Source organism: Lonchura striata, chromosome 30 (genome assembly GCF_050655825.1).
Source record: "Lonchura striata isolate lonStrDom1 chromosome 30, ASM5065582v1, whole genome shotgun sequence".
NCBI classification, from domain to species: domain Eukaryota; kingdom Metazoa; phylum Chordata; class Aves; order Passeriformes; family Estrildidae; genus Lonchura; species Lonchura striata.
This window is the reverse complement of record NC_140732.1, coordinates 8,191,365-8,218,367: the sequence shown is the minus strand read 5'-3', so window position 1 is coordinate 8,218,367 and position 27,003 is coordinate 8,191,365. Positions and strand designations below refer to the sequence as shown.

General features: G+C 67.8%; 6 protein-coding genes across 7 annotated transcripts; 3 read left to right on the top strand and 3 right to left on the bottom strand.

Moving 5' to 3' along the window:
* Positions 1-86: 86 nt before the first annotated feature.
* Positions 87-4,050, top strand: GCDH (glutaryl-CoA dehydrogenase). 2 transcript variants are annotated; one of them, XM_085563259.1, is made up of 11 exons: positions 87-116; positions 389-479; positions 1,126-1,266; positions 1,695-1,757; positions 2,101-2,271; positions 2,420-2,549; positions 2,626-2,845; positions 2,926-3,029; positions 3,106-3,231; positions 3,307-3,467; positions 3,543-4,050. In XM_085563259.1, exons 2-11 carry the CDS (start codon positions 395-397, stop codon positions 3,620-3,622), a joined length of 1,281 nt encoding a protein of 426 aa, XP_085419385.1. In that variant the 5' UTR covers positions 87-116; positions 389-394; the 3' UTR covers positions 3,623-4,050. The 2 variants fall into 2 exon arrangements, with proteins under 2 accessions (XP_085419385.1, XP_077643855.2); XM_077787729.2 differs by having other exon boundaries at positions 96-144.
* On the bottom strand, positions 3,930-6,112 carry SYCE2 (synaptonemal complex central element protein 2). The gene is made up of 3 exons (XM_077787663.2): positions 5,905-6,112; positions 4,971-5,142; positions 3,930-4,482 (listed from the first exon to the last, which is right to left on the bottom strand). Exons 1-3 carry the CDS (start codon positions 6,009-6,011, stop codon positions 4,288-4,290), a joined length of 474 nt encoding a protein of 157 aa, XP_077643789.1. The 5' UTR covers positions 6,012-6,112; the 3' UTR covers positions 3,930-4,287.
* A 1,336-nt stretch (positions 6,113-7,448) lies between these two features.
* Positions 7,449-11,499, bottom strand: FARSA (phenylalanyl-tRNA synthetase subunit alpha). The gene is made up of 13 exons (XM_077787727.2): positions 11,332-11,499; positions 11,115-11,252; positions 10,928-11,026; positions 10,474-10,586; positions 9,946-10,038; positions 9,561-9,689; positions 9,189-9,304; positions 8,807-8,891; positions 8,619-8,718; positions 8,203-8,371; positions 8,053-8,130; positions 7,767-7,881; positions 7,449-7,677 (listed from the first exon to the last, which is right to left on the bottom strand). The coding sequence occupies exons 1-13, from the start codon at positions 11,479-11,481 to the stop codon at positions 7,572-7,574; spliced, it is 1,491 nt and encodes a 496-aa protein (XP_077643853.2). The 5' UTR covers positions 11,482-11,499; the 3' UTR covers positions 7,449-7,571.
* A 721-nt stretch (positions 11,500-12,220) lies between these two features.
* Positions 12,221-16,150, top strand: CALR (calreticulin). The gene is made up of 9 exons (XM_021550361.4): positions 12,221-12,385; positions 13,239-13,340; positions 13,430-13,633; positions 14,327-14,421; positions 14,524-14,733; positions 14,954-15,067; positions 15,157-15,300; positions 15,379-15,471; positions 15,677-16,150. Exons 1-9 carry the CDS (start codon positions 12,289-12,291, stop codon positions 15,854-15,856), a joined length of 1,239 nt encoding a protein of 412 aa, XP_021406036.2. The 5' UTR covers positions 12,221-12,288; the 3' UTR covers positions 15,857-16,150.
* Positions 16,151-16,349: 199 nt separating this feature from the next.
* On the top strand, positions 16,350-23,226 carry RAD23A (RAD23 nucleotide excision repair protein A). Its single transcript, XM_077787733.2, has 9 exons — positions 16,350-16,546; positions 18,297-18,458; positions 19,192-19,367; positions 20,092-20,147; positions 20,428-20,555; positions 21,039-21,114; positions 21,815-21,945; positions 22,156-22,311; positions 22,796-23,226. Exons 1-9 carry the CDS (start codon positions 16,415-16,417, stop codon positions 22,907-22,909), a joined length of 1,131 nt encoding a protein of 376 aa, XP_077643859.1. The 5' UTR covers positions 16,350-16,414; the 3' UTR covers positions 22,910-23,226.
* Positions 23,200-25,460, bottom strand: GADD45GIP1 (GADD45G interacting protein 1). Its single transcript, XM_077787664.2, has 2 exons — positions 25,075-25,460; positions 23,200-23,668 (listed from the first exon to the last, which is right to left on the bottom strand). Exons 1-2 carry the CDS (start codon positions 25,407-25,409, stop codon positions 23,296-23,298), a joined length of 708 nt encoding a protein of 235 aa, XP_077643790.2. The 5' UTR covers positions 25,410-25,460; the 3' UTR covers positions 23,200-23,295.
* Positions 25,461-27,003: the final 1,543 nt, after the last annotated feature.

Genomic DNA, 27,003 nt, shown 5'->3' with positions numbered 1-27,003 from the left:
GTGATTTGGGGGCGTCACCGCCCCCCAGCCCGGACACTCACGGGTTAACACCGGTGTTTTCCCGCCACGCCCCCGCCACGCCCCCCCCACCCCCCGTGTCGTCACGGTTCCACCGGGTCCGTTCGCCGCCGCTGAGCCCGAACGGTCCGAGGGGGTGTCGGGGCTCACCCCCGGGGGTCTCGGGGGATTTTGGGGTGTTGCGGAGCGCTCGGGGGTCTTTGGGGCGACTCGGGGCGCGAGGGAGGTCTCCGGGGGTCTCTGGAGTGAACTGGGGGGCCCTGGGGGTGGAATTGGGGGTTTAAAGGGGGGTCTCTGGCGGGAACTGGGGGACACCCGGGGGTCCCTGCGTGAGGATCGGGGGTCCCTGACCCTCCCGTGTGTCCCCCAGCCCCCCATGGCGCTGCGTTTGGCCGCCCGCCTGTCGCGCCTGGCCCGGAGCGGTGTCCGGTGCGGGGGCACCGGGCCCCCTCCCGCACAGGGTGAGTGCCGGGGGGCACGGGGCGAGAGGGCCGGAGCCTCCCCGGGAGCCCCCCGGGATCGGCAGCGACGAGGGGGGGACACCCCGAATCCCCGGTGCTGACCCCAACGTGGGGGGACACCGCGAGTCCCCGGTGCTGATCCCCCTCTCCCGGTGCTTCTCCTCCTCCTCCCGGTTCTGACCCCGCCCCTCCCGTTGTTTCCCTCCCCCTCTCTCCCGGTGCTTCCCCCCTCTCTCCCGGTGCTGATCCCCCTCTCCCGGTGCTTCTCCTCCTCCTCCTCCCGGTGCTGACCCCGCCCCTCTCCCGGTGTTTCCCCCCTCTCTCCCGGTGCTTCCCCCCCTCTCTCCCGGTGCTGACCCCCCTCTCCCGGTGCTTCCCCCTCTCTCCCGGTGCTTCCCCGTCTCTCCCGGTGCTGACCCCCCTCTCCCGGTGCTTCCCCCCCTCTCCCGGTGCTGACCCCTCTCTCCCGGTGCTTCCCCGTCTCTCCCGGTGCTGACCCCCCTCTCCCGGTGCTGACCCCCCTCTCCCGGTGCTGACCCCCCTCTCCCGCTGTTTCCCCCCTCTCTCCCGGTGCTTCCCCCTCTCTCCCGGTGTTTCCCCCGTCTCTCCCGGTGCTGACCCCCCTCTCCCGGTGCTGCCCCCCCAGTCGCCGCCCCGTTCGACTGGCAGGACGCGCTGGGGCTGGAGGGGCTGCTGAGCGCCGAGGAGCGGCTGCTGCGGGACACGACGCGCAAATACTGCCAGGAGCGGCTGCTGCCGCGCGTGCTGCACGCCAACCGCCACGAGGGTACCCCAAAAACTGACTCCCCAACACCCCGAGACAGCCTGACCCCCCCCGGTACAGGCGGAACCCAAACCCCCCGGGCGCTGCCAGAAGCAGCCGGTGCCGGTTCCCACACGAGGGTCCCGCAGCTCGCCCCCCATGTCCCCAGTGTCCCCCCAAACCCGCCCGACCCCCGTTTGCCCCTAACCTCCCTCAGGATCCTTCCTCTGCAAAAAACGGAGTTTTGGTATCCCCAAAAATCTCCCGCCCCCCCCAAAACTCCCTGACTCCTCCAAACTCCCTCCAACAGCCCCCAAAATCCTCTCCCCACTCCTCTCCCGCAGGCCCAGGGTGGGGGCAGGGGTATAGGGGACCCCCAAATTTGCCCAGGGGGTCTCCCCGCTGCCCCCCCTTACCTCGACCTCTCCTGACCCCCTCCTTGCCCCCCCCAGTGTTTGACCGGGAGATCGTGACTGAACTGGGAGAACTGGGGCTGCTGGGCCCCACCATTCAAGGTCAGGGGGGCCATGAGGACACAAGGGGGGGGCGTGGGTGGGCAGGGACGACCCGTGGGGCTCCCGAGGGGGTTTTTGGGGGGCTCGGGGCTGATGGGATGGGTTGTGGTGTGGGGGGACAGATCTGGAGGGGCACTGGGGGTCGGGGATGGGGTCTGGGGGCTCTGTGGGGTGACGCTGGGGGGCTCACGGGGGGCAGTTTTGGGGGGACACCGAGGGGCTGTGAGGGACGGCGCTGTCCCCAGGGTGGGGCTGTGTGTTGGGGGAGGGTCCTGTGTGACACCGGGGTCCTTGAGGAGACCCCCGGGGTTCCCCCGAGTGACTGGGGCTGGGGTCACCGCAGGGTACGGCTGCGCGGGCACCACGTCGGTGGGCTACGGGCTGGTGGCGCGGGAGCTGGAGCGGGTGGACAGCAGCTACCGCTCGGTGCTCAGCGTGCAGTCCTCCCTCGTCATGTACCCCCTCTGGGCCTACGGGACCCCCGCCCAGCGCCAGCGCTTCCTGCCCCGCCTCGGTGAGACCCCCGCCGCGGGGAGGGGCAGCCTGGGGGCTGCAGGGGGCAGAGGGGCGTCTGGGGGGGTTTGGAGGAGGAGCGGGGTGTGTGGGGCAGCGGTGGGGCAGTCGGGGCATCCCCCGGGGTGTCCCTGACGCCCCCTCCCCAGCTCGGGGGGAGATCGTGGGGTGCTTCGGGCTGACGGAGCCCAACCACGGGAGCGACCCGGGGCGGATGGAGACGCGGGCACGGCACAACCCCGACGCCGGCACCTACACCCTGCGCGGGTCCAAGACTTGGTGAGGCTCGGAATTGGGGTGAGGGGGACATGGGGGACCCCCAGAGCTCCCCCTTGACCTTCCCCGAACTGCCCAGGATCACCAATTCGCCCATAGCCGACCTGTGCTTGGTGTGGGCCCGGTGCGAGGAGGACGGGCGGGTCCGGGGCTTCCTGGTGGAGCGCGGGACCCCCGGGCTCAGCACCCCCAAAATCGAGGGCAAGTTCTCCCTGCGCGCCTCGACCACCGGGATGATCCTCCTGGATGACGTGGAGGTGCCCGAGGAGAACGTGCTGCCCAACGCCGAGGGGCTGGCGGTAAGGGGGGAGCCAGGGCACCCCGGGGAGGGGTCTTGGGGCACAGAGGGGGGGTCCCAACGACACCCCCTGTGCCCCAGGGCCCCTTCGGCTGCCTGACCCAGGCGCGGTACGGCATCGCCTGGGGCGCGCTGGGCGCCGCCGAGGCCTGTCTGGAGACGGTGCGGCAATACGTGCTGGACAGGTAACGGGGGGCTGGGGGCGTTTTGCGGGGGGTCCCACCATCCCAGACCTCAGTGCCCCCCTCCCCTGGCCCGCAGGAAGCAGTTTGGGGGCCCGCTGGCCCGGAACCAGCTGGTGCAGAAGAAGCTGGCGGACATGGTGACGGAGATCACGCTGGGGCTCCACGCCTGCCTGCGCCTCGGCCGCCTCAAGGACGAGGGCAGGTGGGTGGCACTGTCCCCAAGGGCGCCCGGGGGGGCCTGGAGGGGGTCAGCGTGTCCCCGTCCGTGTCCCCACAGGGCCGCCCCCGAGATGGTGTCGATGCTGAAGCGGAACTCGTGCGGGAAGGCGCTGGGCATCGCGAGGGACGCGCGGGACATGCTGGGGGGCAACGGGATCTGCGACGAGTTCCACGTGATCCGGCACCTCATGAACCTCGAGGCCGTCAACACCTACGAGGGTATGGCGGGGAGGGGCATGGAGGGGTCCCCGAGGGGTTTGGGGGGCTCCTACTGAGGGGTGGTGATCCCCGCAGGCACCCACGACATCCACGCGCTGATCCTGGGCCGCGCCATCACCGGCATCCAGGCCTTTGCCCCGGCAAAGGGGACGTAGCGGGCACAGTGGGCTTGGTGGCACCGGTGGCACCGACGGGGACCGGGTCTGCTCCTCATGAGGAGATGGCAGCGCTGACCAAACCCGGTGTCACCAACCGGACCCAGGTACCCCCAGAAGAGATCCAGTGTCACTGACGGGACCTTGTGTCACCAGCCAGGCCTCAATGTCACCAATGGGACTCAATGTCACCCCAAACAAATCTCGTGTCACTGGCGGGACCCGGTGTCACCAAGCACATCTTGTGTCATTGATGGGACCCAGTGCCACCGACCAAACCTCCTGTCACCAACGGGACTCAGTGTCACCGACAGGACTCGGTGTCACTCAGGGGACCCCACAGGTGCTGGGCCCCGTGTCCGGTGCCATCTCGGTGCCTTTGCCAGTCCTGTGGCCAATAAACGGTGGGACAGCCCCTCCATGCCAGCCCTGCTCGTCAGCATTAATTAACCTGCCACGATCCAGCTCTGCTCTCGGGCTGGGGGGTCCCAGCCCATCACAGACCCCCCCCACCCAGCTTTTGGGTCAGCTTCAGCCCTTTATTTGTTCCAACCACCGACAGCAACAGCAACAGAAAAGCCCTTTGGGGCCAAAATCCCCCTTTGGCCTGGTACAGCCCTGCAGTCCCGTGGGTTTAGGGGTCCCGCTCCGGTCTGGGGGTGCCCTCAGTCCTCGGGCTGCAGGCAGAGGTCCTGATAAGCTGCCTCCACGGTGCAGCAAATGCGGCGCAGCTCCGCCTGCACCCCCTCCACGCGCTCCAGCACCTCGCTGAGCGCCTGCAGCCTCTCCTGGATCAGCCCGTTGTGGAAGCCGTAGCCGTGGAAGAGCCGCTCCTCCAGCTGCTCCGTCAGCTCCGAGACCTGCCCGAGCGAGCGTAGCCACGGCTCGTCCCGGTGCTGGCACGGCCGCCGTCCCCGGGGCCGGTGGGGCAGCTGCGCCCGCCCGCGCTGGCACCGCTCCCGGCCTGGCCCGGCCGCCGCCAGCTGCGCCCCGGTAGCCGCAGCGCCGGTCGCGGTGGCCACCGAGCGCCGGGTCGGCGCGGGCCGCAGCTGCCGGGCCGCGCCGCCATCTGCGCGGGGACCTGGGGACACCCCCGGGCCGGTCCCCCCCGGCGGGAGCGAGGTCCGGCGCTCGGGCAGCGTGGGGACAAGGGGGGACATCGGGGGCCGCTGGAAGCGGGGCCGGAGGCAGCTGCGACCACCCCCGCGGGGGCTCGGGGGGCTCCCCCGGCCGGGCTCCGCAGCTGCCTCCACGGCCGGGCTCTGCCCTCCCTTGTCCCGCCAAACCGGGTGGAATAACGCGACTCCCCGTGCCCCCGGAGGAAGGGAGGGGACCCCTCCGTGCCTACCTTCAGCAGGATGCTGTCCCTGACGCCGCTCAGCTCCGTGTGCGCTTCTTCGCGGCCGCCGTTGAGGCGTCGGAGGACGTCCTGCACCCGCTGCTGCAGCCCCTCCACGGCGGCGTCCAGCGAGGCGAAGTACAGCGAGGAGCGGGAACCCAGCGCTGGCTCCGGGCACGGCCTCGGCCGGAACACGGGACCCTCACGGACGGGCGGGGGGCAGCCCATGGACCCCACGGGGACAGGGACCCCCCATCGGGGCCGTGGATCACACAGGGACAGTGATACCCCTGTGAGGGGCACAGACCCCGTGGGGACGTGGTGGATCACACAGGGACACGGACCCCATGGGGACAGGGCGGGGGACATCGGGGCCGTGGATCCCACAGGGACAGGGACCCCATGGTGACAGGGCGAGGGACATCGGGGCCGTGGATCCCACGGGGACAGGGACCCCATGGTGACGGTGAGGGACATCGGGGCCATGGATCCCACAGGGACAGGGACCCCATGGTGACGGCAAGGGACATCGGGGCCGTGGATCCCACAGGGACAGGGACCCCATGGTGACAGGGCGGGGGACATCGGGGCCGTGGATCCCACAGGGACAGGGACCCCATGGTGACAGGGCGGGGGACATCGGGGCCGTGGATCCCACGGGGACAGGGACCCCATGGTGACGGTGAGGGACATCGGGGCCGTGGATCCCACAGGGACAGGGACCCCCCATCAGGGCTGTGCACCCTCTCAGGGTCCCACACTACCGGGACAGGGACAGGCTCTGCCCTGTGAGAGCCCTGCCACTCCCGTTAATTGAGAATTACCCTCTAATTAACGTTGTGATTCGTGGGGACACGTGTGGCACCCCCTCCCCGCACTGCCCGGGGTGTCCTTGCTCTTTTTTCTCCACGTTTGAAACCGCGGCGCGGGGTGGGGTCGGTACCTGTCCGGCTCCTCGCCGCGGGGCTCGTCCCCACCCGGCTCGGCCGGGAAGGGGCTCCCGCCCGCCGCCGCCTCCGGCTCGGGACCCTCCGGCTCCTCCCGCGACATCGCGGCCCCGGGGGGGCTGCAGGGGAAGGACCCCCGGGCTGGGGCGGCTGCGAAGGGGCTGGGACAGCCCCTGCCCCGGGACGGGCTCCGGCGGTGGGCGGGGGGCACCGAGCCGGGCGGGGGATACCGAGCCGGGCTGGGGGCACCGAGCCGGGCGGGGGGCACCGAACCGGGCTGGGGGCACTGAACCGGGCTGGGGGCACCGAACCGGGCTGGGGGCACTGAGCCGGGCGGGGGATACCGAGCCGGGCTGGGGGCACCGAACCGGGCTGGGGGCACCGAACCGGGCTGGGGGCACCGAACCGGGCTGGGGGCACTGAGCCGGGCGGGGGATACCGAGCCGGGCTGGGGGCACCGAACCGGGCTGGGGGCACCGAACCGGGCTGGGGGCACCGAGCCGGGCTGGGGGTACTGAGCCGGGCTGGGGGCACCGAACCGGGCTGGGGGCACTGAGCCGGGCTGGGGGCACTGAGCCGGGCTGGGGGCACTGAGCCGGGCTGGGGGTACTGAACTGGGCGCGGGGCACCGAGCCGGGCTGGGGGCACCGAGCCGGGCGGGGGATACCGAGCCGGGCGGGGGATACCGAGCCGGGCTGGGGGCACTGAGCCGGGCTGGGGGCACCGAACCGGGCTGGGGGCACTGAGCCGGGCTGGGGGTACTGAACTGGGCGCGGGGCACCGAGCCGGGCTGGGGGCACCGAGCCGGGCTGGGGGTACTAAACCGGGCTCGGGCCGGTTAGGGGGCACTAAACCTGGCTCGGGCCGGGTCCCGGAGCCGGTTCGGGGGCACTCAGCCGGGCTCGGGCCGGTTCGGGGTCACTAAGCCGGGCTCGGGCCGGGACCCGGGGCCGGTTCCGGGGTCACTAAGCCGGGCTCGGGCCGGGGCCCGGGGCCGGTTCGGGGGCACTAAGCCGGGCTCGGACCGGCTCGGGGTCACTAAGCCGGGCTCGGACCGGCTCGGGGCCGGTTCGGGGTCACTAAGCCGGGCTCGGGCCGGGCCCCGGGGCCGGTTCGGGGGCACTAAGCCGCTCTCGGACCGGCTCGGGGCCGGTTCGCGGCCGTACCTCGGACCCTCGGCCGCCCCTCACCGGACCGTCCTCACGCAGCCCTGCTGGGCGGGCACCCCCGCCGCCCAATGGGCGCCCGCCATTCACATCTCGGCGCTGCTGATTGGAGCGTTAAGGGTCCCCAGGGGATGATTGGCACCTGCGAGGGCCAATCGCCGGGCAATAAAAGGCAGAGGCGGGAAGGGCCGGCCGGTCCCGGGGGTCCCGGGCAGATCTCGGGGGTCCTGGGCAAATCTCAGGGGTCCCGGGCGAGTCTCGGGGGTCCCAGGCTGGTCTCGGGGGTCCGGGGCGGGTCTTGGGGGTCCCAGGCAGATCACAGCTCCCGCAGCACCGTGAGAGGCCATGAAGCAACAATAAACTCTCCCCACGCGTTCCCTTCCCCAGCACACACCGGGCTTTATTGGGGGTGGGGACCCCCGGGGACAGGACCCCTCCCCAAAAGGAGGGGAGCCCCGGGGACGGGACCCCTCCCTAAAAGGAGGGGACCCCCGGGGTCAGACGTCCAGGCGGCACATGGGGCTGTCGTAGACCATCTGCAGGTTGACACGGTGCCCCACCAGCTCCCGGATGTTGTTGATGCCGTATTTGATCATGGTGGGTCTGGGGGGGAAGGTGAGATTTGGGGGGTCAGGGGGTGGGATGGGCCCACATTGGGGTCCTCCCCCCCGCAGGTGAACCCCCCCACTCACCGCTCCAGCGACAGCCCCCAGGCGATGACGGAGACGTTCTCGGGGAGCCCCATGGGCAGCAGCAGCTCGGGGCGGAAGACCCCCGAGTTTCCCACCTCCACCCACTTCTTCAGCCCTGGGGGGCGAGGGGGGCAGACGAGGATCAGCACCCACAGACCCCCTCCCCATATCAGAACCCCACAGCGCTCCCCCCGCTCCAGGGGAGCTCAAGGTCATCCCCAGACCCCCAGCTCTAAGAGAAAACCCCCCCAAGACCCCCCTGCTCCAAGTGGGGACCCCCCCTCACCCTCGTGGTAGCTGAACACCTCCATGCTGGGCTCCGTGTAGGGGTTGTAGGCAGGTTTGAAACGCAGCTGGGAGATGCCTGGGGGGCACACGGGGGGTCAGGGGGGTACACGGGGGGTCCGAGGGGTCCCCCCCAGTGCCCCCCGTGTACCCAGCTTGGTGAAGAACTGCCGGAGGATGCCCATGAGGTGGCCCAGGGTGAGCCCCCGGTCGGCCACCAGCCCCTCGACCTGGTGGAACTCGGCCAAGTGCGTCGCGTCCAGGCTCTCGTTGCGGAACACACGGTCGATGGAGAAATATTTCACGGGGGTGAACTTCTCCTGGGGTGTGGGAGGGGAGATACACGGGGATGATGGGGGGCAGCTGGGACCCCTAGACTGCCCCACAACTGCTCTGATCCTCCTCAAGCTGCTCCGAGCTTCCTGAGCCCCCAACAACGCTGAGCCTCCTAGACCGCTCTGAGCCCCCCGAATCCCACCCGCACCCAAAACCCACTAATCCCCCCCCAAAAAAACTCTCTGTAACCCCTCATGGGAACCCCCCCAGACCCTCCCCAAGGCCCCAGACCTGCCGTGCCAGCTGGAACAGGGCGCGGGCGCTGGCTGACGTGGTGTGGGTCCTCAGCAGGTTCTTCCGCGCCTCCTCCACCTTCCACTCATACCTGTACCTGGGGGGGGGGGCCAAAAAGGGGCTACAGAGGGGTGGGCGACACACACGGGACCCCCCTGAATCGCCCCCCAGGGTCGGGGTCTCACCCCTGTGAGCCGTAGCCTCCCTGCGAGTGCACCTTCTTCACCTTGGAGTAGTAGCCAGGGGGCAACTGGGGGGCTTCAGCGGGGTCTGGGGGGGCAAAAAGGTGAGGGGGGGGGCCTGGAGGGCTTTGAGGGGTGTTTGTGGGGGCTCAGGGGGGCTTGTCAGAGGGGTATGGGGGATCAGGGGGGTGTGGGGCAGGGCTGGGGGGATCAGAGGGGTGTGGGGCAGGGCCGGGGGGGGGGGGTTCAGAGGGGTGTGGGGCAGGGCTGGGGGGCTGAGGGGGGTTCAGAGGGATGTGGGGGATCAGAGGGGTGTGGGGCAGGGCTGGGGGGTTCAGAGGGGTCCCGGGGGGGTCAGCAGGTCCCCGTGCCCCCCAGCACCCACCCAGCAGGAAGAAGGTGTCGTGCTGGTCACGCGCCGGGTGCTGCTGGGGCTGGAAGAGCGCGTCGAAATTCCAGAAGGAGCTCTCCACAAAATTCTTCGTGGGCATCTCCGTGAACCTGGCGGGGCCCCCCCATGATCCAGAACCCCGAGTACACAAAGTGAGGCCCTGGGGGGCTGCCGGGGAAGGGGCTGGGGCCCCCTCTGAACCCCCATTTGTGCCCCCCAAGGCCGCAGCAGATCGACAACGCCGAGTGCAGCCCCGACCCCCTCCCTGCTCCACTCCTCCGACAGCTTCGGGGTCTGAGGGGGGGTCCCCAGGAGCTGCAGGCGAAGCCCCCACAGGTGAATCAGGCCCCCCGGCTCCCCGCTCACCCCATCTCCAGGAAGATCTGGCGCAGCTCCGAGCGCACCTTGAGCAGGGGGTGCAGGTGGCCGCAGGCGGGGGGCAGCCCCAGCGAGGAGAAGTTGTAGGGTTTGAAGGGCAGCTGGCGCCAGGAGCCCCTGCAGGACGGGCCAGGGGGTCACTGCAGGGCTGGGGAGGGGCCTGGGGGCTCGAGGAGGGTCCTGGGGGCTCAGGGAGGGTCCTGGGGGGTCAGGGAGGGTCCTGGGGGGTCAGGGAAGGTCCTGGGGGCTCGGGGAGGGTCAGGGAGGGTCCTGGAGGGTCAGGGAAGGTCCTGGGGGGTCAGGGAAGGTCCTGGGGGCTTGGGGAGGGTCCTGGGGGATCGGGGAGGCTCGGGGAGGGATGGGTGTCGCCTACGTGGCGATCATCTCCGGGGTCAGCTCCGTCTCCGGCCGCGCCACTTCCGTGCTGAAGGCGCTGCCCTTGCGGATCCAGTAGGATTTGAGGGTCCTGGGGGGGGGCAGTGAGAGCATCGGTGACCCCCCATCTCCTCGTTAATTAGCGCTAATTTCATTAAAGGTCGGCTTCACGGCGTTTTTATTTAATGCTTCGCCCGCAGGAGTTTGACACAGTTTAATTGGGTTGTTACATCGCTGAGGTTTTAATTTCGCTGGGGTTAACCGTGACAAACTTCAGTTAAAAAAAAACCCACAAAGGTTTAAAAATGGGGTCGGTGAGGCCCTAAATCCTTCAAGGGGAGGAGAATCAGCAGAACTTATAACAACAAAAACCTGTTAGACTGGACACTGCCAGCCTGACAAAAGCAGAACAAAAGGCTCAAAGAGCGTGGACAGAAACGAAAACTGATAAATCAACAATCCCTAATCTAATTAATGAGTGAGACTGTGAAATTTGGAAGTAATTAATTGGCTCTGCCCCACTCACACTTCCAGGAGCAGCTTCCTCCTCTTGAGCTCGGCGCGCTCCCGCTCGGGCAGGGCGCCCCCGGCCCTCACCTGGCCCAGGTGCTCCTGCACCGTGTCCTGCACCGAGGGCACCTGGGGGGCACGGGGCTGGCAGACCCCTCCCCAAATACTCCTGACCCCCAGGGACCCCCGTTTGTCACCCCCGAGGACCCCCACCCATTCACCCCCAGCCTGCTCCCGGCTTCCAGGGATCCCCCCCGCCCCCCGCGGGACATCCCCGGGAATCAGAGACCCCCAGACCCCTCCTCAGGACAACCAGAGACCCCCAGACCCCTCCTCAGGGCACCCCCTGCTCCCAGTGACCCCCAGTCACCCCACCTTGGGCCACTCCCGCCTCCCGGGGACCTCCGTGCCCCCTCCCCGGGGCACTCCCGGCTCCCGGGGACCCCCGCCCGTTCCCCCGGGCCACTCACGGCGCGGAGCACGCGTGGGCCTCCGGCCGCTCCCTTATCCAGCCGCACCCACTTGTTGGCCATGGCCTTGCTGAAGCCCAAGGAGCCCCCGGGCAGCTTCTGCGAGGACACAGCAGCCGTGAGCAGCGCGACGACCGCCGGTGCCGGTACCGGTACCGCCCCCCGCCCCGGTGCCCCCGGTACCCACCACGGCCTCGCCCTGCGGCAGCCCCTCCTCGGGGATGCTCCGGAACAGCCGCACCTCGGGGCTGCCGTCCCGCAGCACCTCCTCGCCCTCGGCGCTCAGCTCCCATCGCGTGGCCGTCCTCGCCTCCGCCTCGATCACCTGCACCGGCACCGGGGCGGGGGGTCAGCACCGCCCGGTACCGGCGCCCGGGGTTCCCCCCGCGCCGCGGCGGCCGCACCTCGCCCAGCGCCTGCAGGCTCTTGACGGCGCCCACGAGCGCCTGGTGGTCAACGCCGAGCTGGGCGGCGGCCTCGAGGCTGCAGAGCCCTGCGGCAGCGCCGGGCTGGCCCAGCCGCTGCAGCAGCCGCTCCGCCACGCTGGGCGCCATGGCCGGAAGTGAGCCCGGCGAACCGGAAGTGCCGTACGGCGCCGGCAAAGCGCCTCGCTGCGGGCGCCATCTTGGGAGTGGCGCAGAGCCCCGTGCGGAGCGTGGTGGGCGCCATGTTGGGTGTGGCGCGTGCGCGTGTGGGGGGGGGTCACGCAGGTGGCTGCGGGGGGGCGCAGTGACGTCAGGAAGTTGCAAAATGACGTCACGCTGTCCACCGCGGAGCCCAGCTGGGCTGATATGGCCCAGGGGTTCCTTAGAGCAGCCCCCGGCCCGGGTCCACCATCCTTGCGATCACACCTGCCGCGACTCCACTTAATCCATAACATCACCCCCGCGTCGCGGCGCTGTGTGAAGGGAAAGGCGAGCAGGAGGCCGCCCTACCCCGCGTGCGCCTTGCTCCCTCCCCATATTCCCGATTTCTCCTTAAATTCCCTCCCCCCCACCTCCGCTGCCGGGCCTGTCCCTTTAAGAGCGCGCGCCCCACGTGACCCCCGGAGCGAGGCGGGCGGGGGGGGGCGTCTCCCTCCGAACGCGTGGTCGCTCCTCATTGGCCACCGCGCTCAGCCAATGGGAAGCGGCCATCTGGGACGCCAACGTTCGGGGGCGCCGTCGCCGGCGGCGGGCGGGCGGGCGGCCAATGGGAGAGGGCCGCGCGCGGCCTCGGGCCAATGGCAGGGCGGCGGAGGCAGGGCGAGGGGCGGCGGGAGTATAAAAAGCGGCGGCACCTCCTCCCCCCTCCGCAGTGCCGGGCGGCGCCGGGCCGGGACGGACGGAGCGAGTGTTCCTAAACCCCCTCCCCCGCCAGCCATGAGCCCCCTCGGCGTCCTCGGCCCCGTCCTGTTCGGAGCCCTCCTGGCGGCCGCCGGCCCCACCCAGTTCTTCCGCGAGGAGTTCGGGGATGGAGGTGAGGGAGGGGCCGGGAGGGGGTCGCTGAGGGCGGGGCCTGAGGGGGGGGGGCTTTTGAGGTGAAGGGGTTGAGGGGGGGCGGTGCCTGGGGAGTCTGAGGGGAGTCTGAGGGGGAGGCAGGAGGCTGGGAGGGCCCTCTTGTGTCTTGTGAGGGGAGAGAATGGAGAGACCTTCCCGTCTTTTCTGAAATGAGAATTAGGGGATCCTCTTGTGGTCTGTGAGGGGAGGGAATGGGAGCACCCCCTGTGACTTGTAAGGCGAGAAAGGAGGGAGCCTGTTGTGTTTTCTGAAGGGAGAGAATTCAGTGACCGCCCCCCCCCACCGTGTTCTGAGAGGGGAAAATGGAGTGATCCCGCTGTGTTCTTTAAAGAAATAATGGGGGGGACTGATCTGTGTTCTGTGAGGGGAATAGAACAGAATGGGGGCACTCTGCTGTGGTCTCTGAGGGAAACGAGGAGGGGATCCTCGGGTGTTGTGTGAGGGCAGAGAATGTGGAACGTGCTGCTCCCTGAGGTGACAGGGCGTGCAGGAGCCACTCCTCAGGTGTGGGCAGCGAGTGGGAGTCAGGGCAGGCAGGACGAAGCTGCTGAGGAATCCCTGAGCCAGCAAGGGTCACTGGAGGGACAGGCTGGGGGGGCTCAGCCTCAGCAGAGCAGGTGGACAAGAGAGAAAAGAGCAGGAAAAAGGCTCATGAGGAACACAGCAGCCACATGGAGAGGGTTCCTGGCGGGTGGGGGGACTCAGCTTTCCTCTGCAAGCCTAAAACCATCCAGCAAAGAGACCCTGCCCCAAGCCCTGAGCTCCTGGGCGGGCAGGAGGGCTTTGGGGGTGCTGATCCTGCCCCCTCACAGACGCCTGGACCCGCCGGTGGGTGGAATCCAAGCACAAACCCGACTACGGCCGCTTCGTCCTCACCGCCGGCAAGTTCTACGGCGACGCCGAGAAGGACAAAGGTGAGCCGGGGAGCGCGGCAGGCGGAGGGGGAAAACCCTCGAGGCTGGGGTTTTCTCCCCCTTCCCCAACCACGCCCCACGTCCCGCAGGGATCCAAACGAGCCAGGACGCCCGGTTCTACGCGCTGTCGTCGCGCTTCGAGCCCTTCAGCAACCGCGACAAGACGCTGGTGGTGCAGTTCACCGTCAAGCACGAGCAGAACATCGACTGTGGCGGCGGCTACGTCAAGCTCTTCCCGGCCAGCCTCAGCCAGGAGGACATGCACGGCGACTCCGAGTACAACATCATGTTTGGTGGGTGTCCCCCAAGCTCCCCAGGGTGGTCTCAGCCCCTTTCCCTGACCCTGAGTCTCTCCCTCGCCCCCCAGCCCCCTCGGGGTGGTCTTTTCCCTAGTCCCATGTCCCCCCAGCCCCCCAGGGTGGTCTCAGCCCCTTTCTCTGACCCCATTGCCCCCCTTTGCCCCTCAGCCCCTTTCCGTGACCCTGTGTCCCCCCCAGCCCCAGTGAGACAGAGTAAAAAATGTAATAAAATAGAAATATATTTAGATTTAAGTGAAATGTACTGCTTTGAGCTTACTGTTTAGTTTAATAACTGCAGCACTAGCAAAACTACCCCAGCTAAAGGGAAAAAAATGCAAATTTCCACACTAAAAAGGAAAGAGGTAAGAAAATCTCCTCAGACCTTGAAACAGACAGGGCAAAGTGACCCAGGAGCTTTGTCTATACTTTCTGACAAAAACTAAGTACAACTAGCTGTGAGTGTAACGTGAAATCAGCAAAATAAATATGTATGAGCCTATTATTAAATTTTATGCTTGTAGAAATTAGTCAGGGTTATAAAAAAGGATCAGGAGTTCTCACGGGTTCACATGTCCATTGAAAAGTGATGAGTTCCCACATGCATCCACAGCACTGTAAATAAACATACTTTTGCCTACAAATCTTTATTAAAATGGTGAAATTTAATTTTTCTCCACGTTTCGCCAGGCCCCGACATCTGCGGCCCCGGCACCAAGAAGGTGCACGTGATTTTTAACTACAAAGGGAAGAACGTGCTGATCAATAAGGACATTCGCTGCAAGGTGGGTCTGGGGGCTTTTGGGGGTGGGGGGTCCTGCTGTCCCCTGCTGTGTAGGGTCGGGGGGGGGTCTGCAGCCCTGCTGAGCCCCCCCTGTGCCCCCCAGGATGACGAATTCACCCACCTGTACACGCTGGTGGTGCGGCCGGACAACACCTACGAGGTGAAGATCGACAACGCCCGCGTGGAGTCGGGGAGCCTGGAGGAGGATTGGGATTTCCTGCCCCCCAAAAAGATCAAAGACCCCGAGGCCAAGAAACCCGAGGACTGGGACGAGCGGGCCAAGATCGATGACCCCGAGGACACCAAACCCGAGGTGGGGAGAGGGGAGGGGGCTTGGAGGGGCTTTTGTGGGGGATTGGAGGGGTTTTAGGGAGGAACATGGGGGGTCTCCAGGAGATTTGGGGGGGTGTTGTGAAAAGGTCCTGGAAGGATTAGGGGGAGAATGGGGGGGACTGGGTGAGAGGTGGGGAGGCGAGGGTGGTCCTGGGGGGCCACAGCAGCCCCCTGAGCCCCCCAACCCACCCCCCTTGCAGGACTGGGACAAACCCGAGCACATCCCGGACCCCGACGCCAAGAAACCGGAGGATTGGGACGAGGAGATGGACGGGGAGTGGGAGCCCCCCGTGATCCAGAACCCCGAGTACAAGGTGAGGCCTGGGGGGGCTGCTGCAGTGTTGGGGGGCTGCTGGGGGAGGGGCTGAGCCCCCTCTGAGCCCCGCTTTGTGCCCCCCACCAGGGCGAGTGGAGGCCGCAGCAGATCGACAACCCCGACTACAAGGGCAAGTGGGTGCACCCCGAGATCGACAACCCCGAGTACAGCCCCGACCCCCTGCTCTACTCCTACGACAGCTTCGGGGTCATCGGCCTCGACCTCTGGCAGGTGAGGGGGGTCCCCAGGAGGGGTCTCGGGGGGTCCCCAGGAGCTGCAGGACGCCCCCTGACTGCCCCGTGCCCACAGGTGAAGTCAGGCACCATCTTCGACAACTTCCTGATCACGGACGACGAGAAACTGGCGGAGGAGATCGGGAATGAGACCTGGGGGGCCACCAAGGTAAGGGGGGGACAATGAGACCTGGGAGGCCACCAAGGTACGGGAGGGACAATGACACCTAGGGGGCCACCAACGAGACCTGGGGGGCCACCAAGGTACGGAGGGGATGAGACCTGTGGGCCACCAACGAGACCTGGGGGGCCACCAAGGTACGGGGGGGACGAGCCCCCCACGACCCCTGTGACCTCCCCGCCGCCTCCCGCAGGACGCAGAGAGGAAGATGAAGGAGCAGCAGGACGAGGAACAGCGGAAGAAGCAGGAGGAGGAGGAGAAGCAGCAGAAGGAAGAGGAAGGTGATGATGAGGGCGACGAGGAGGAGGAGGATGAGGACGAGCCCGAGGCCGAGCCCGAGGAGGCGGAGGCGGCCCCGCGGGACGAGCTGTGAGGGCCCCGCGGCGGGCCCCGTTCTGTCTCTGTGAGACCTGGACTCTTTTCTATGGGCGCCGGCAGCGAACCGGCACGGCCGGCACCGAACCGGCACGGCCGGCACCGAACCGGCACCGAACCGGCACCGGGCGCCCTGCGGGGCGAGGACTCAGGACCAGCGCCGGGGGTGGGGAGGGATCGGAGAGGGGTGGGGGGGGTGGGGAAAGCACCGGCGGTGTCGCACGGGACTGTACGGGGGGTGTCGTGATCCGGTTTCTATTAAATTAACGACGGTCCCGCCGCCGTTTCGCTCCTCGTTGTTTCCTGCTTGTTCCCCACCCGCGCCATGTTGCGGCCGCCGCCATTTTGTGCCGCCGCCGCGTCACGTGATCGGGGGGGCGGGAACGAGGCCCGCGCGCGCGGGTTTTTCCCGCGTCACGTGACAGCGGAAACTCCATCCCCTCCCCGGTTTTTTTTTTTCCCGCGGGAGCGTGGCGCGCGCGCGCGCAGTGACGCACTTCCGGCGCCGCGGCGGAAGCGGCGGGGCCGCCTCTAAGATGGCGGCGGCGTGAGTTGCATGTTGTTGTCGTGGGGCCGCCGGGAGGAGCCGCCGCCGCCGCCCCGCGCCCGTCCCGCCATGGCCGTCACCGTCACGCTCAAGACGCTGCAGCAGCAAACCTTCAAGATCCGCATGGAGCCGCACGAGACGGTGAGGACGCGCCCGGCGGCCGGGGATGGGCACGGAGCCCGCCCCCCCCCCCACATCCCCCCCCCCGAGCCCTCACGCCGCGGGGCCGGAGCCTCCCGGGGCTCCCTTGAGGTGCGGGGGGACACCGAGGGGCGGCCCCGTGTGCCCCCCGCTCGTTCGGGTGCGGATGGCACCGGCAGGGGCGGCTCCGTGCGCCCCCGGTTCTGGGGGGGGGGTCTCGGGTCTTTTTTGGGGAGGGGTCTGCGTGTCCCCGATGTGAGGGGAGCGAGGGGCGGCACTCGGGGGGCTCCATGTGCCCCCAGTCCCCAATCTGGGGAGGGGGCTCCGTGTTCCCTCAATTCTCATTTTGGGGAGGGGGCTCCGTGTTCCCCCAGTCCCCATTTTGGGGAGGGGGCTCCGTGTTCCCCCAGTCCCCATTTTGCAGAGGGGGCTCCGTGTTCCCCCAATTCTCATTTTGGGGAGGGGGCTCCGTGTTCCCCCAGTTCTCATTTTGGGGACGGGGCTCCGTGTCCCTCCAATCCCCATTTGGGGAGGGGGCTCCGTGTGCCCCCAATTCTCATTTTGGGGAGGGGGCTCCATGTTCTCTCAATTCGCATTTTGGGGAGGGGTCTCCGTGTCCCTCCAGTTCTCATTTTGGGGAGGGGGCTCCGTGTGCCCCCAGTTCTCATCCCTGGGGGGGGCCTCTGTGTCCCCTATTTTTGGGGGGCTCCCTGTTATTATTTGCCCCCAGACCCTCCCACTTTGGGGGAGCTCAGACCCCCCATGGGGAGGGGGATTTTTTTCGGGGCGTTTCTTCCACAATATTTGGGGCTTGGGGGGGACAGTTTTGGGGTGCCCTGAGCCCCCGGGGTGCTGTTTCAGGGTGCAGTTTTGGGGTGCCCTGAGCCTGTGGGGAGCCCCGAGGTGCAGTTTTGGGGTGCAGTTTTGAGAGCTCTCTTGGGGAGCAGTTTTTGGGAGCCGTTTCGGGAGCTGTTTTGGGGTGCAGTTCTGGGAACCGTTTCGGGATGCAGTTTTGGGAGCCGTTTTGGGGTACAGTTTTTGGGAGCAGTTTCAGGGTGCCCCGAGTCTCCGGAGTGCAGTTTTGGGAGCCCTTTTGGGGTGCAGTTTTTGGGAGCCGTTTTTGGGAGCTGTTTCAGAGTGCAGTTTTTGGGAACCGTTTCGTGGTACCATTTCGGGGTGCCGTTTTTGGGAGCCGTTTTGGGGTGCAGTTTTTGGGAGCAGTTTCAGGGTGCCGTTTTTGGGAGCTGTTTTTGGGAGCCGTTTCGGAGTGCAGTTTCGGGGTGCCGTTTTTGGGAGCCCTTTTGGGATGCAGTTTTGGGAGCCGTTTTGTGGTACCGTTTTGGGAGCCGTTTCGGGGTGCAGTTTCAGGGTGCCATTTTTGGGAGCTGTTTTTGGGAGCCATTTTGGGATTCAGTTTTGGGGTGCCATTTTTGGGAGCCGTTTTGTGGTGCAGTTTCAGGGTGCCGTTTTGGGAGCCATTTTTGGGATCTGTTTCAGGGTGAAGTTTTTGGGAGCTGTTTCGTGGTGCTGTTTCGGGGTGCAGTTTCAGGGTGCCGTTTTTGGGAGCCGTTTTGGGGTGCCGTTTTTGGGAGCTGTTTCATGGTACCATTTTGGGAGCCATTTCGGGGTGCCGTTTTTGGGGAGCTGTTTCGGGAGCCCTTTTGGGGTGCCGTTTTTGGGGAGCGGTTTCGGGAGCAGTTCCGGGGTGCTGTTTCTGGAGCTGTTTTGGGTGCCATTTTTTGGGGCGCAGGTGCGGGCGCTGAAGGAGAAGATCGAGGCCGAGAAGGGCAGCGAGGCGTTCCCCGTGGCCGGGCAGAAGCTCATCTACGCCGGCAAGATCCTGAGCGACGACGTCCCCATCCGCGAGTACCGCATCGACGAGAAGAACTTCGTGGTGGTCATGGTCACCAAGGTGGGGGGCCCTGGGTGGGGCCTGAGGGGTCTGGGGGCTGTTTGGGGGGACCCGGAGCCATCTGGGGGTCCCTGTGTGGGGTCTGAGGGGTCTGGGGGCTGTTTGGGGGAAGCCTGAGGGGTTTGGGAGCCATTTGGGGGAAGCCTGAGGGGTCTTTGGGAGGGATTTGGGGGTCCCTGGGAGGGATTTGGGGTCCCTGTGTGGGGTTTGAGGGGTCCTGGGGAGGGATTTGGGGGGCCCTGGGTGTGGGGTCTGGGGACCATCTGGGGGTCCCTGGGTGGGGTTTGAGGGGTCCTGGGAAGGGATTTGGGGGTCCCTGGGTGGGGTCTGAGGGGTCCTGGGGAGGGATTTGGGGGTCCCTGTGTAGGGTTTGGAGGGTCTGAGAGGTCTCAGGGCCGTTTGGGGGAACCCTGAGGGGTCTTTGGGGAGGAATTTGGGGGTCCCTGTGTGGGGTTTAAGGGGCCCTGGGAAGGGATTTGGGGTCCCTGTGTGGGGTCTGGGGGCCATTTTGGAGAACGGTGAGGGGTCTCTTGGAAGGATTTAGGGTCCCTATGTGGGGTTTGGGGGAACCCTGAGGGGTTTCTGGGGAGGAATTTGGGGGTCCCGAAGCCCTTGGTGGGGGAGGAAGCGTTTGGGGGGAGGTCTCAAGTGGCTCTGGGGGGACTCGGGGCTCCCCCAGAGTGTGGGGTGGGGGTCCCAGGGGATCCCCAAGCCCCCCTTTCCCCCTGCCCAGGCCAAGTCGGCGCTGGGCTCGGCAGCCCCCGAGGCCGGAGCCCCCTCGGAGCCCCCCGCAGCCCCCCCGGGGCCCCCCCCGGCCGCCGACGCCGCCCCTCCCCCCCCGGCCGCGCCCAGCGAGGAGACCCCGGCCCAGGACCCCCCTGCCCTGCCCCTGCCTGAGCCTGCGGCGGGGTAAGGGGGCAGGAGGGGGTTTGGGGGGGCAGGAGCGGGTTTGTGGGGTTGGGAAGGGGTCTGGGGGGTCGGGAATGGGTTTAGGGGGTCAGGAATGGGGTTGGGGGGGCAGGAAGGGGTTTGGGGGGGTTAGGTAAGGATTTGGGGGCGTCAGGAACGGGTTTGGGGGGTCAGGAATGGGTTTAGGGGGAGGTTTGGGAGGGCAGGAGTGGGTTTGGGGGGGCAGGAGCGGGTTTGGGGGGTTGGGAAGGGGTCTGGGGGGTCGGGAATGGGTTTAGGGGGTCAGGAATGGGGTTGGGGGGGCAGGAAGGGGTTTGGGGGGGTTAGGTAAGGATTTTGGGGGGTCAGGAATGGGTTTAGGGGGAGGTTTGGGGGGGCAGGAGGGGGTTTGGAGGATCAGGAAAGGGTTTGGGGGGGCAGAAGGGGGTTTGGGGGGTCAGGAAAGGATTTGGGGGGGTCAGGAATGGGTTTGGGGGGGCAGGAAGGGGTTTGGGGGGGTCAGGAAAGGATTTTGGGGGGTCTGGGGTAGATTTAAGAGACAGGAGGGGAAATTTGTAGGGGTGGGGGTCGTTGCTTTGGCATTTAACGGGGGGGGACAGGAGAATTTTGGGGGCAGATGCAGGGGGTGGGGGGGGTCACAGGGGTTTGGTGGGGGTCACAGGGGTTTTGGGGGGTCACAGGGGTTTGGGGGCTCCCCTGGATTGTTTCTCCCTTGTCTTGGCAGCTCCGTTCCCCCCCCGGGCAGCTCTGGGCGCTCGGCCGACGCCGCCTCCACCCTTGGTGGGTCCTGGGGGGGATTTGGGGGCTCCTGGGGGGGGGGGTTTGGTGGGTTTTGGGGGGGGAGAGTTGGGGGGATTTGGGGGGACAGGTAGCTGTAACGGGGGGCTGATATTTGGGGACGTCACTGTGGGACAAAAACGGAACATTTGGGGTGCCCCACTTTTGAGAAAAGGGGGGGTTTGGGACTGGGGGGGCGGGGCAGTGCCTGGACACGTTTTTTGGGCGGTTTTGGGGTGGGGGAGGCCCTGGGGGTCCCTCCCCGCTGACGGGGGTCCCGCAGTGACGGGCTCGGAGTACGAGACGATGCTGGCCGAGATCGTGTCCATGGGCTACGAGCGGGAGCGCGTGGTGGCCGCGCTCAGGGCCAGCTACAACAACCCCCACCGCGCCGTGGAGTATCTGCTGACGGTGAGGGGGGCTTTGGGGTGGCTTTGAGAGGGTTTGGGGTGGCTTTGGGGGGCTTTGGAGTGGTTTGGGGAGGGTTCAGGGGGTGTTTGGGGTGGGGGAGAGGGGATTTGGGGTGGTTTGAGGTGGGTTTGGGGAAGATTGGAGGGGTTTGGGGTGGGGAACAGGGGGTTTGGGGGGAGTTGGGGTGGTTTGGGGTGGAGGAGAGGGTGTTCGGGGTGGCTTTGGGGAGCTTTGGGGATGGTCTGGGGTTGGTTGGGGGGTTTGGGGGAGTTTGGGGTTAGGGAGAGGGGGTTTGAGGGAAGTTAGGGTGGTTTGGGGAAGATTGGGGAGGTTTGGGAGGGTTTGGGGTGGGTGCGAGGGGGTTTGGGGAGGGTCTGGAGTGGTTGCAAAGTTTGGGGTGGGGGTTCAGGGGAGTTCCAGCTGCAGTAATTGCATTTGGGGGTCCAGGATGGGGGTCCTGCTGACCCCCCCTGTCCCCCCCAGGGCATCCCCGGCAGCCCCGAGCCCGAGCGCCCCCCGGTGCAGGAGTCCCGTCCCCCGGAGCAGCCCCCACCCGAAGGTCGGTGGGCGTGGTGGGTGGGGGGCCACACCCTCCGAGGCTCCGCCCCCTCACCGGGTGGAGCTGGGGACTCGTTAATTATCTCAGTAATTATTGGAGGTGTCGTCTGGGTGAACTATGCTAATTTATAGGTGTGGTCTAGGGTAAACCATACCCATTTTATGGGGCTTGAGCCACGCCCATTTTTGTGTAGTCTGTGTAAACCACGCCCTTTTTCATGGTGCCTAAACCAAGCCCACTTTTGGGTGTGGTCCAAGTAAACCACTCCCTTTTTAAGTTATCTAAACCACACCCATTTTGGGGTGTGGTCCAGATAAACCACACCTGCTTTTACCGTATCTAAGCCACACCCATTTTTGGGGGGTGTGGTCCAGGTAAAACAACCATTTTTGTGTAGTCTGTGTAAACCACACCCATTTCATGGTGCTTAAGCCACACCCATTTTTGGGTGTGGTCCAGAGAAACCACATTTGTTTTTACAATTTCTAAGCCACACCCACTTTTTGGGGTGTGGTCCAGATAAACCACACCTGTTTTTACAGTACTTAAGTCACGCCCATTTTGGGGGTGTGGTCCAGGTAAGCCACACCCATTTAGGGGTGTGGCCTGCGATGCTGCAGGGTGTCTGCACGGCCCCGCCCCATCCAGGTGTGGTGGTGGGAGGTGAGGTGGGCGTGGCCTGACCCTGCCCCGCCCCCAGGCGAGAACCCGCTGGAGTTCCTGCGGGAGCAGCCGCAGTTCCAGAACATGCGCCAGGTGATCCAGCAGAACCCGGCGCTGCTCCCGGCGCTGCTGCAGCAGCTGGGCCAGGAGAACCCCCAGCTGCTCCAGGTAACCCCCAAAAATCCCCAGAGAACCCCTGAAATTCCCCCAAAATCCCACCTGGGCTGAGCACACACCCCTTTTTTCCCCCCCAAAATCCCACCTGGGCTGAGCGCACAGACCTCTGTACCCCCAAAACCCCACCTGGACTGAGTACACAGTCCTTTTTTCCTCCCAAAGTCCCTCGTGGGCTGAGCAGGCCCCCCAAAATTCCCGCAGCAAATCAGCCAGCACCAGGAGCAGTTCATCCAGATGCTGAACGAGCCGCTGGGCGAGCTGGGCGAGCTGGAGGGGGAGGTGGGCGCCATCGGGGACGAGTCCCCCCAGATGAATTACATCCAGGTGACCCCGCAGGAGAAAGAAGCCATAGAGAGGGTGAGCAGGGAGATTTTGGGGTTTTGGGGGGAGGATCGGCGGGGCTGTGATTAGCGGTCGGTGTTAATTAACGCTGATGGGAAATGGGGTTGTTGGAGGCGGGGGTAGGAGGTGGCAGCAGTGGGATGAAGGAAGAAAGGGGACAGAAGATGGGATCAGTGGGATCCAAAATTAATGGGGACAGGAGATGGCATCAGTGGGATCCAAAATTAATGAGATGAGGAGATGGAATCAATGGGATCCAAAATTAATGGAGTCAGGAGATGGGATCAGTGGGATCCAAAATTAATGGGGACAGGAGATGGCATCAGCAGGGCCCGGGGTTAGTGGGGTCAGGCTCAGAGTTAACGGGGTTGGGACCCGGGGTTAACGGGCTCAGAGGCCACTCTGGGGGTGCAGGTGCTGCTGTGGGGGTCCAGGCCCCACTTTGGGGGTCCGGGCCCCGCTGTGGGGGTCCAGGCCCGGCTCTGACCCCCGCCCCCAGCTGAAGGCGCTGGGCTTTCCCGAGAGCCTGGTGATCCAGGCCTACTTCGCCTGCGAGAAGAACGAGAACCTGGCGGCCAATTTCCTGCTCAGCCAGAACTTCGACGACGACTGAGGGACCCCCGGGCCTCCCCCCGCCCTGGGGGGCTCCTTCTGCCTCCGGGGGGTCTCCCCACGCCCGTCTGGGGATGGTGGGGGGGGGTTGGGATGGATCCAGGGCACCCCCAGCCCTGCCCCCACCCCGGGAGCAGGGGGAGCCCCTCGCTGCCCTGGGGGGGGTCTCAGCACCCGCTTTCTCCTGGCCCCCCCCTCCCCAAAAACCGACCCCCCCTCCCTGTCAGGCCCCGGGGATGGGAGGGTGGGGGAGGGGGGCGGTGCCGCAGAACAACCAAAAGTGGCGGCAAAGAGATTAAATGCAGAGTTTTAAACCCATTCCGGACTGGCTCCTTCCCTGCGGGGGGGTCACGGGATATCACCGGACACCGGGCGGGCTGGGGGGGGTCAGGAGGTCGCCCCGGTGGGTTTGGGGGGGGTCTCGTCGCTCTCAGGGGCCGCCCCGGGGAGCGGCCGCGCCGCCGCCGCCGCCTCGGCCGCGGCCAGGGCGCTCCGGGCGGCCTCCTCGCGCTCCTGCCGCCGCCGCCGCTTCTCCTCGCGCCGCCGCTGCCGCTCCAGCTCGTCCAGCAGCTCCTGGGCCCGGGCCGAGGCGCGGGCGGGGGTCCCGGGCCGCGGGAGCCCCCCCAGCCCCGCCTCGGCCAGCAGCCGCTGCCGCCGCGTCGCGTCCGCCCGCGCCCGCTCCCGCGCCGCCTCGCGCTCCCGGCGCCACGCGGCCACGCGGGCCGGCATCGCCGCCAGGCTGCGCGCCACCAGCTCCTGCCTGCGGCGGCACGCGCGGGTGGCACCGGGACACCGGTACCGGGACACCGGTACGGGTGGGTGGCACCAGGACACCGGTACAGGGACACGGCACAGGGACACCGGTACCGGGACACCGGCACGGGACACCGGTACGGGGACACAGTACGCATGGGGTGGCACCGGGACACCGGTACGGGTGGGTGGCACCAGGACACCGGTACGGGGACACGGCACAGGGACACCGGTACGGGGACACAGTACGCATGGGGTGGCACCGGGACACCGGTACGGGGACACAGTACGCATGGGGTGGCACCGGGACACCGGTACGGGGACACGGCACAGGGACACCGGTACAGGGACACCGGCACCGGGACACAGCACCAGAATACGGTACAGGGACACTGGCACCGGGACACGGCACCGGGACACAGCACCGGGACACCGGTACAGGACACCGGTACGGGGACACGGCACCGGGACACCGGCACCAGGACATGGCACCGGGACACGGTGCAGGGACACCAGTACAGGGACACGGTACTGGGACACCGGTACGGGGACATGGCACTGGGATACGGCACTGGGACACTGGTATGGGGACACAGCACAGGGACACCGGTACAGGGACGTGGCGCCGGGACACCGGCCCCAGGACACCGGTATGGGGATACCAGCAGCAGGACATGGCACACGTGGGTGGCACCGGGACACGGCACCAGGACACAGCATGGGGTCACTGGCACTGGGACACCGGTACAGGGACACTGGCACACGTGGGGATGGCACCCGGACATGGCACAGGGACAGCGGGACAGGGATACCAGCACGGGGACACGGCGCTGGGACACGGCACACGTGGGGGTGGTACCGGGACATGGCAACGGGGATACCGGCACCGGGACACCGGGAGCCCAGCCCCAAACCCGGCCTGATTCTCCCGGTACCGCCTGGCGATCCTTGCCAGACTTAACGGGCCCGGTGCTCCCAGTTCATCCCAGTCCCTTCCCAGTTCATCCCAGTCCCACTCCCGGTGCTCCCAGTTCATCCCAGTCCATTCCGGGTGCTCCCAGTTCATCCCAGTCCCACTCCCGGTGCTCCCAGTTTATCCCATCCCATGCCCGGTGCTCCCAGTCTCGCCAAGCCCTATTCCAGTTCATCCCAGTCCATTCCCGGTGCTCCCGGTCCCACTCCCGGTGCTCCCAGTTCATCCCAGTCCATTCCCGGTGCTCCCAGTTCATCCCAGTGCCACTCCCGGTGCTCCCAGTTCATCCCAGTGCCACTCCCGGTGCTCCCAGTTCATCCCAGTCCATTCCCGGTGCTCCCAGTTCATCCCAGTGCCACTCCCGGTGCTCCCAGTTCATCCCAGTGCCACTCCCGGTGCTCCCAGTTCATCCCAGTCCATTCCCGGTGCTCCAGCCCCACCTCTCCGTTCTCCGCCGCGCCTCCTCCCGCTCCCGCTGCTCCAGCCGGGCCTCCACCTCCCGGAGCGGCGGGTCCCACTCGCGCTCCTCCGCCTCCGCCTCCCGCAGCTGCTCCGGGCTCGGCCAGAGCCGCTCCGCCGCCACCCCCGACGCCTCCCCGAGCCGCCCGAACCGCCGCGCGGCCGCCCGCAGGTCTCCGGGATCGGCAGGGGCCGGGCCCGGGCGGCGGCGCAGCGGATCCGCCCGGTAGGGCCGCGCCGAGACCGGAACCGGCACCGGGAGCCGGGACCGGGCCGGGCCCAGCGCCAGCAGCGCCCGCCGCAAGGGCGCCGCCATCTTGGGCGCGCGCCGGAAGTGACGTCAGGCGGCCGAAGGCGCGGGGAGCCCGTGGGGGCGGGGCCAGTGCTGGGGGCGGGGTCACCGGGCTGGGGGCGGAGCCACGGCGAGGGTCCCGGGGGGTCCCGGGGAGTCCCGGGGGGTCCCGGGGGGTCCCGGGGGCCTTCCGGGAGCGGCTCAGCCCCGGGGGAGTTCAGGGGACCCCGAGGGGGGCCGGGGGGGTCTCGGAGAGCAGCGTCCGGGGGGGCTCGGTGGGACCGGGGAGCACCGGGGGCTCGTCCCGGGGGTCCCGGCAGGGTTTGGGGGACCCCCGCGGGGGAATGCGGCTCCTCCGGGGCGCAGCTGCCGCCCCGGAACGGCAGCGGGGGGGGGCCGGGGGCGCGCTGCCAGCGACCCTCGGCTCCTCCCCGTGGGGTGGGGGGGGCTGGGCTGGGGGCGGACCCCCCTAAACCCCCCCCAAACCCCCCCAAACCTTTTCAGCCGCCGCCAAGCCCGGGGCCGCTGCCAAGCGCCGGGCGCCGTTAACCCCTCCGTGCCCGCCGCCCGCCCCCCGGTCGCCCCCCATCACCGGGAACCCCCGCCCATCACCGGGACCCCCGCACCAACACCACCGGGATCCCCCCCGGCGGGAGGGGGTAACGGGAGCGGGGCCCGCGGTTACCGCGGGGGGGCGGCCGGCGGCGGGGCCGCTCCTCGCGGGGCCCCCCGGTCCGCCGGGGCCCCCCCGCCCGCCCGCGCTGGCGGGAGCCGCCGGGGCCCGCGGAGGGGGGGGCGGCCCTAATGGCTTCCAGGCCTCGGCAGCCGCCGAAAATCTGCCGCCGAGCTGAGCCAAAATCCCCCGAAATCGCCCCAAAAGCTTCCCTGGGCCTCCCCCGGAGTGGGAGGGGGGGGGGATTTGATGGGCCGGGCCCCCCCGGCCTCCGCGGCACTCGGGGGTCCCGATTTCCCCCTCCGCCGGTGGAACCGGGGCCCCTGATCCGGGTCAACCGGAGGGGCCCCGTTTCGGGGCGGTTTTGCCCGGTGTTGGGGGTCCTGCCCTTCCCGCATTTCTCCGCTCCCGCCGCCCCCAGCCCCAATTTCCTCTGGGGGAGGAGGGGGGGCGGTGGCCCGGGACACCTGTGTCCCCTCCGCCGCGTCCCCGGCGCTGGCAGGTGACACGCCGCGGTGTCGCGACGTGCCCGGAGCGTGTCGCGACATGCCGAGGCGCTGCCCCGCGTGTCGCGACCCGCGTGGGCGCCGTCCCGCCGCCCCCACCCCGCGGTGACGGCGGCACGGCTGGCGCGGGGGTCCCCGAGCAGCCGCTGGGGGACACCGGGGGGACACCGGGGGGGACACGCGAGGACTCGGGTCCCCTCTGCCGCCCTGCCCTGTCCCCGCTGTCCCCTCCCGGTGCCCGGCGGGGCGGGGGTTTTGTCCTCCCGTGTCCCCCGGGGGTGGCGGGGGTGGCACCAGCGCGGGGAGGGGACACGGCTGTGCCACCCGCGGGGGACACGGGGGGACCGGGACACCCCCCCAGACACTGCCGGGGTCCCCTCCCGTGTCCCCTGGTGCCACCCCGCGGCGCCGGCGGCGGCTCCGGCAGCGAAGGGGTGAC

Excerpts from the sequence above, each read along its gene's own strand:
- GCDH (XM_085563259.1), top strand. The coding sequence starts at position 395 with ATGGCGCTGCGTTTGGCCGCCCGCCTGTCGCGCCTGGCCCGGAGCGGT. Across the intron at positions 1,267-1,694 it reads GCACGCCAACCGCCACGAGG|TGTTTGACCGGGAGATCGTG; the intron begins GTACCCCAAAAA and ends TGCCCCCCCCAG. Across the intron at positions 2,272-2,419 it reads GCGCTTCCTGCCCCGCCTCG|CTCGGGGGGAGATCGTGGGG; the intron begins GTGAGACCCCCG and ends CCCCCTCCCCAG.
- RAD23A (XM_077787733.2), top strand. The coding sequence starts at position 16,415 with ATGTTGTTGTCGTGGGGCCGCCGGGAGGAGCCGCCGCCGCCGCCCCGC. Across the intron at positions 19,368-20,091 it reads CTGCCTGAGCCTGCGGCGGG|CTCCGTTCCCCCCCCGGGCA; the intron begins GTAAGGGGGCAG and ends TTGTCTTGGCAG. Across the intron at positions 20,556-21,038 it reads CCGTGGAGTATCTGCTGACG|GGCATCCCCGGCAGCCCCGA; the intron begins GTGAGGGGGGCT and ends TGTCCCCCCCAG.
- SYCE2 (XM_077787663.2), bottom strand. The coding sequence starts at position 6,011 with ATGTCGCGGGAGGAGCCGGAGGGTCCCGAGCCGGAGGCGGCGGCGGGC. Across the intron at positions 5,143-5,904 it reads CGCGGCGAGGAGCCGGACAG|GCCGTGCCCGGAGCCAGCGC; the intron begins GTACCGACCCCA and ends GTTCCGGCCGAG. Across the intron at positions 4,483-4,970 it reads GGGACAGCATCCTGCTGAAG|GTCTCGGAGCTGACGGAGCA; the intron begins GTAGGCACGGAG and ends TCGCTCGGGCAG.
- GADD45GIP1 (XM_077787664.2), bottom strand. The coding sequence starts at position 25,409 with ATGGCGGCGCCCTTGCGGCGGGCGCTGCTGGCGCTGGGCCCGGCCCGG. Across the intron at positions 23,669-25,074 it reads GCGCGGCGGAGAACGGAGAG|GCAGGAGCTGGTGGCGCGCA; the intron begins GTGGGGCTGGAG and ends GTGCCGCCGCAG.
- CALR (XM_021550361.4), top strand. The coding sequence starts at position 12,289 with ATGAGCCCCCTCGGCGTCCTCGGCCCCGTCCTGTTCGGAGCCCTCCTG. Across the intron at positions 13,341-13,429 it reads CGACGCCGAGAAGGACAAAG|GGATCCAAACGAGCCAGGAC; the intron begins GTGAGCCGGGGA and ends CACGTCCCGCAG. Across the intron at positions 15,068-15,156 it reads TCCAGAACCCCGAGTACAAG|GGCGAGTGGAGGCCGCAGCA; the intron begins GTGAGGCCTGGG and ends GCCCCCCACCAG.
- FARSA (XM_077787727.2), bottom strand. The coding sequence starts at position 11,481 with ATGGCGCCCAGCGTGGCGGAGCGGCTGCTGCAGCGGCTGGGCCAGCCC. Across the intron at positions 10,587-10,927 it reads GCCCACGCGTGCTCCGCGCC|GTGCCCTCGGTGCAGGACAC; the intron begins GTGAGTGGCCCG and ends CGTGCCCCCCAG. Across the intron at positions 8,131-8,202 it reads GCAGTTCTTCACCAAGCTGG|GCATCTCCCAGCTGCGTTTC; the intron begins GTACACGGGGGG and ends TGTGCCCCCCAG.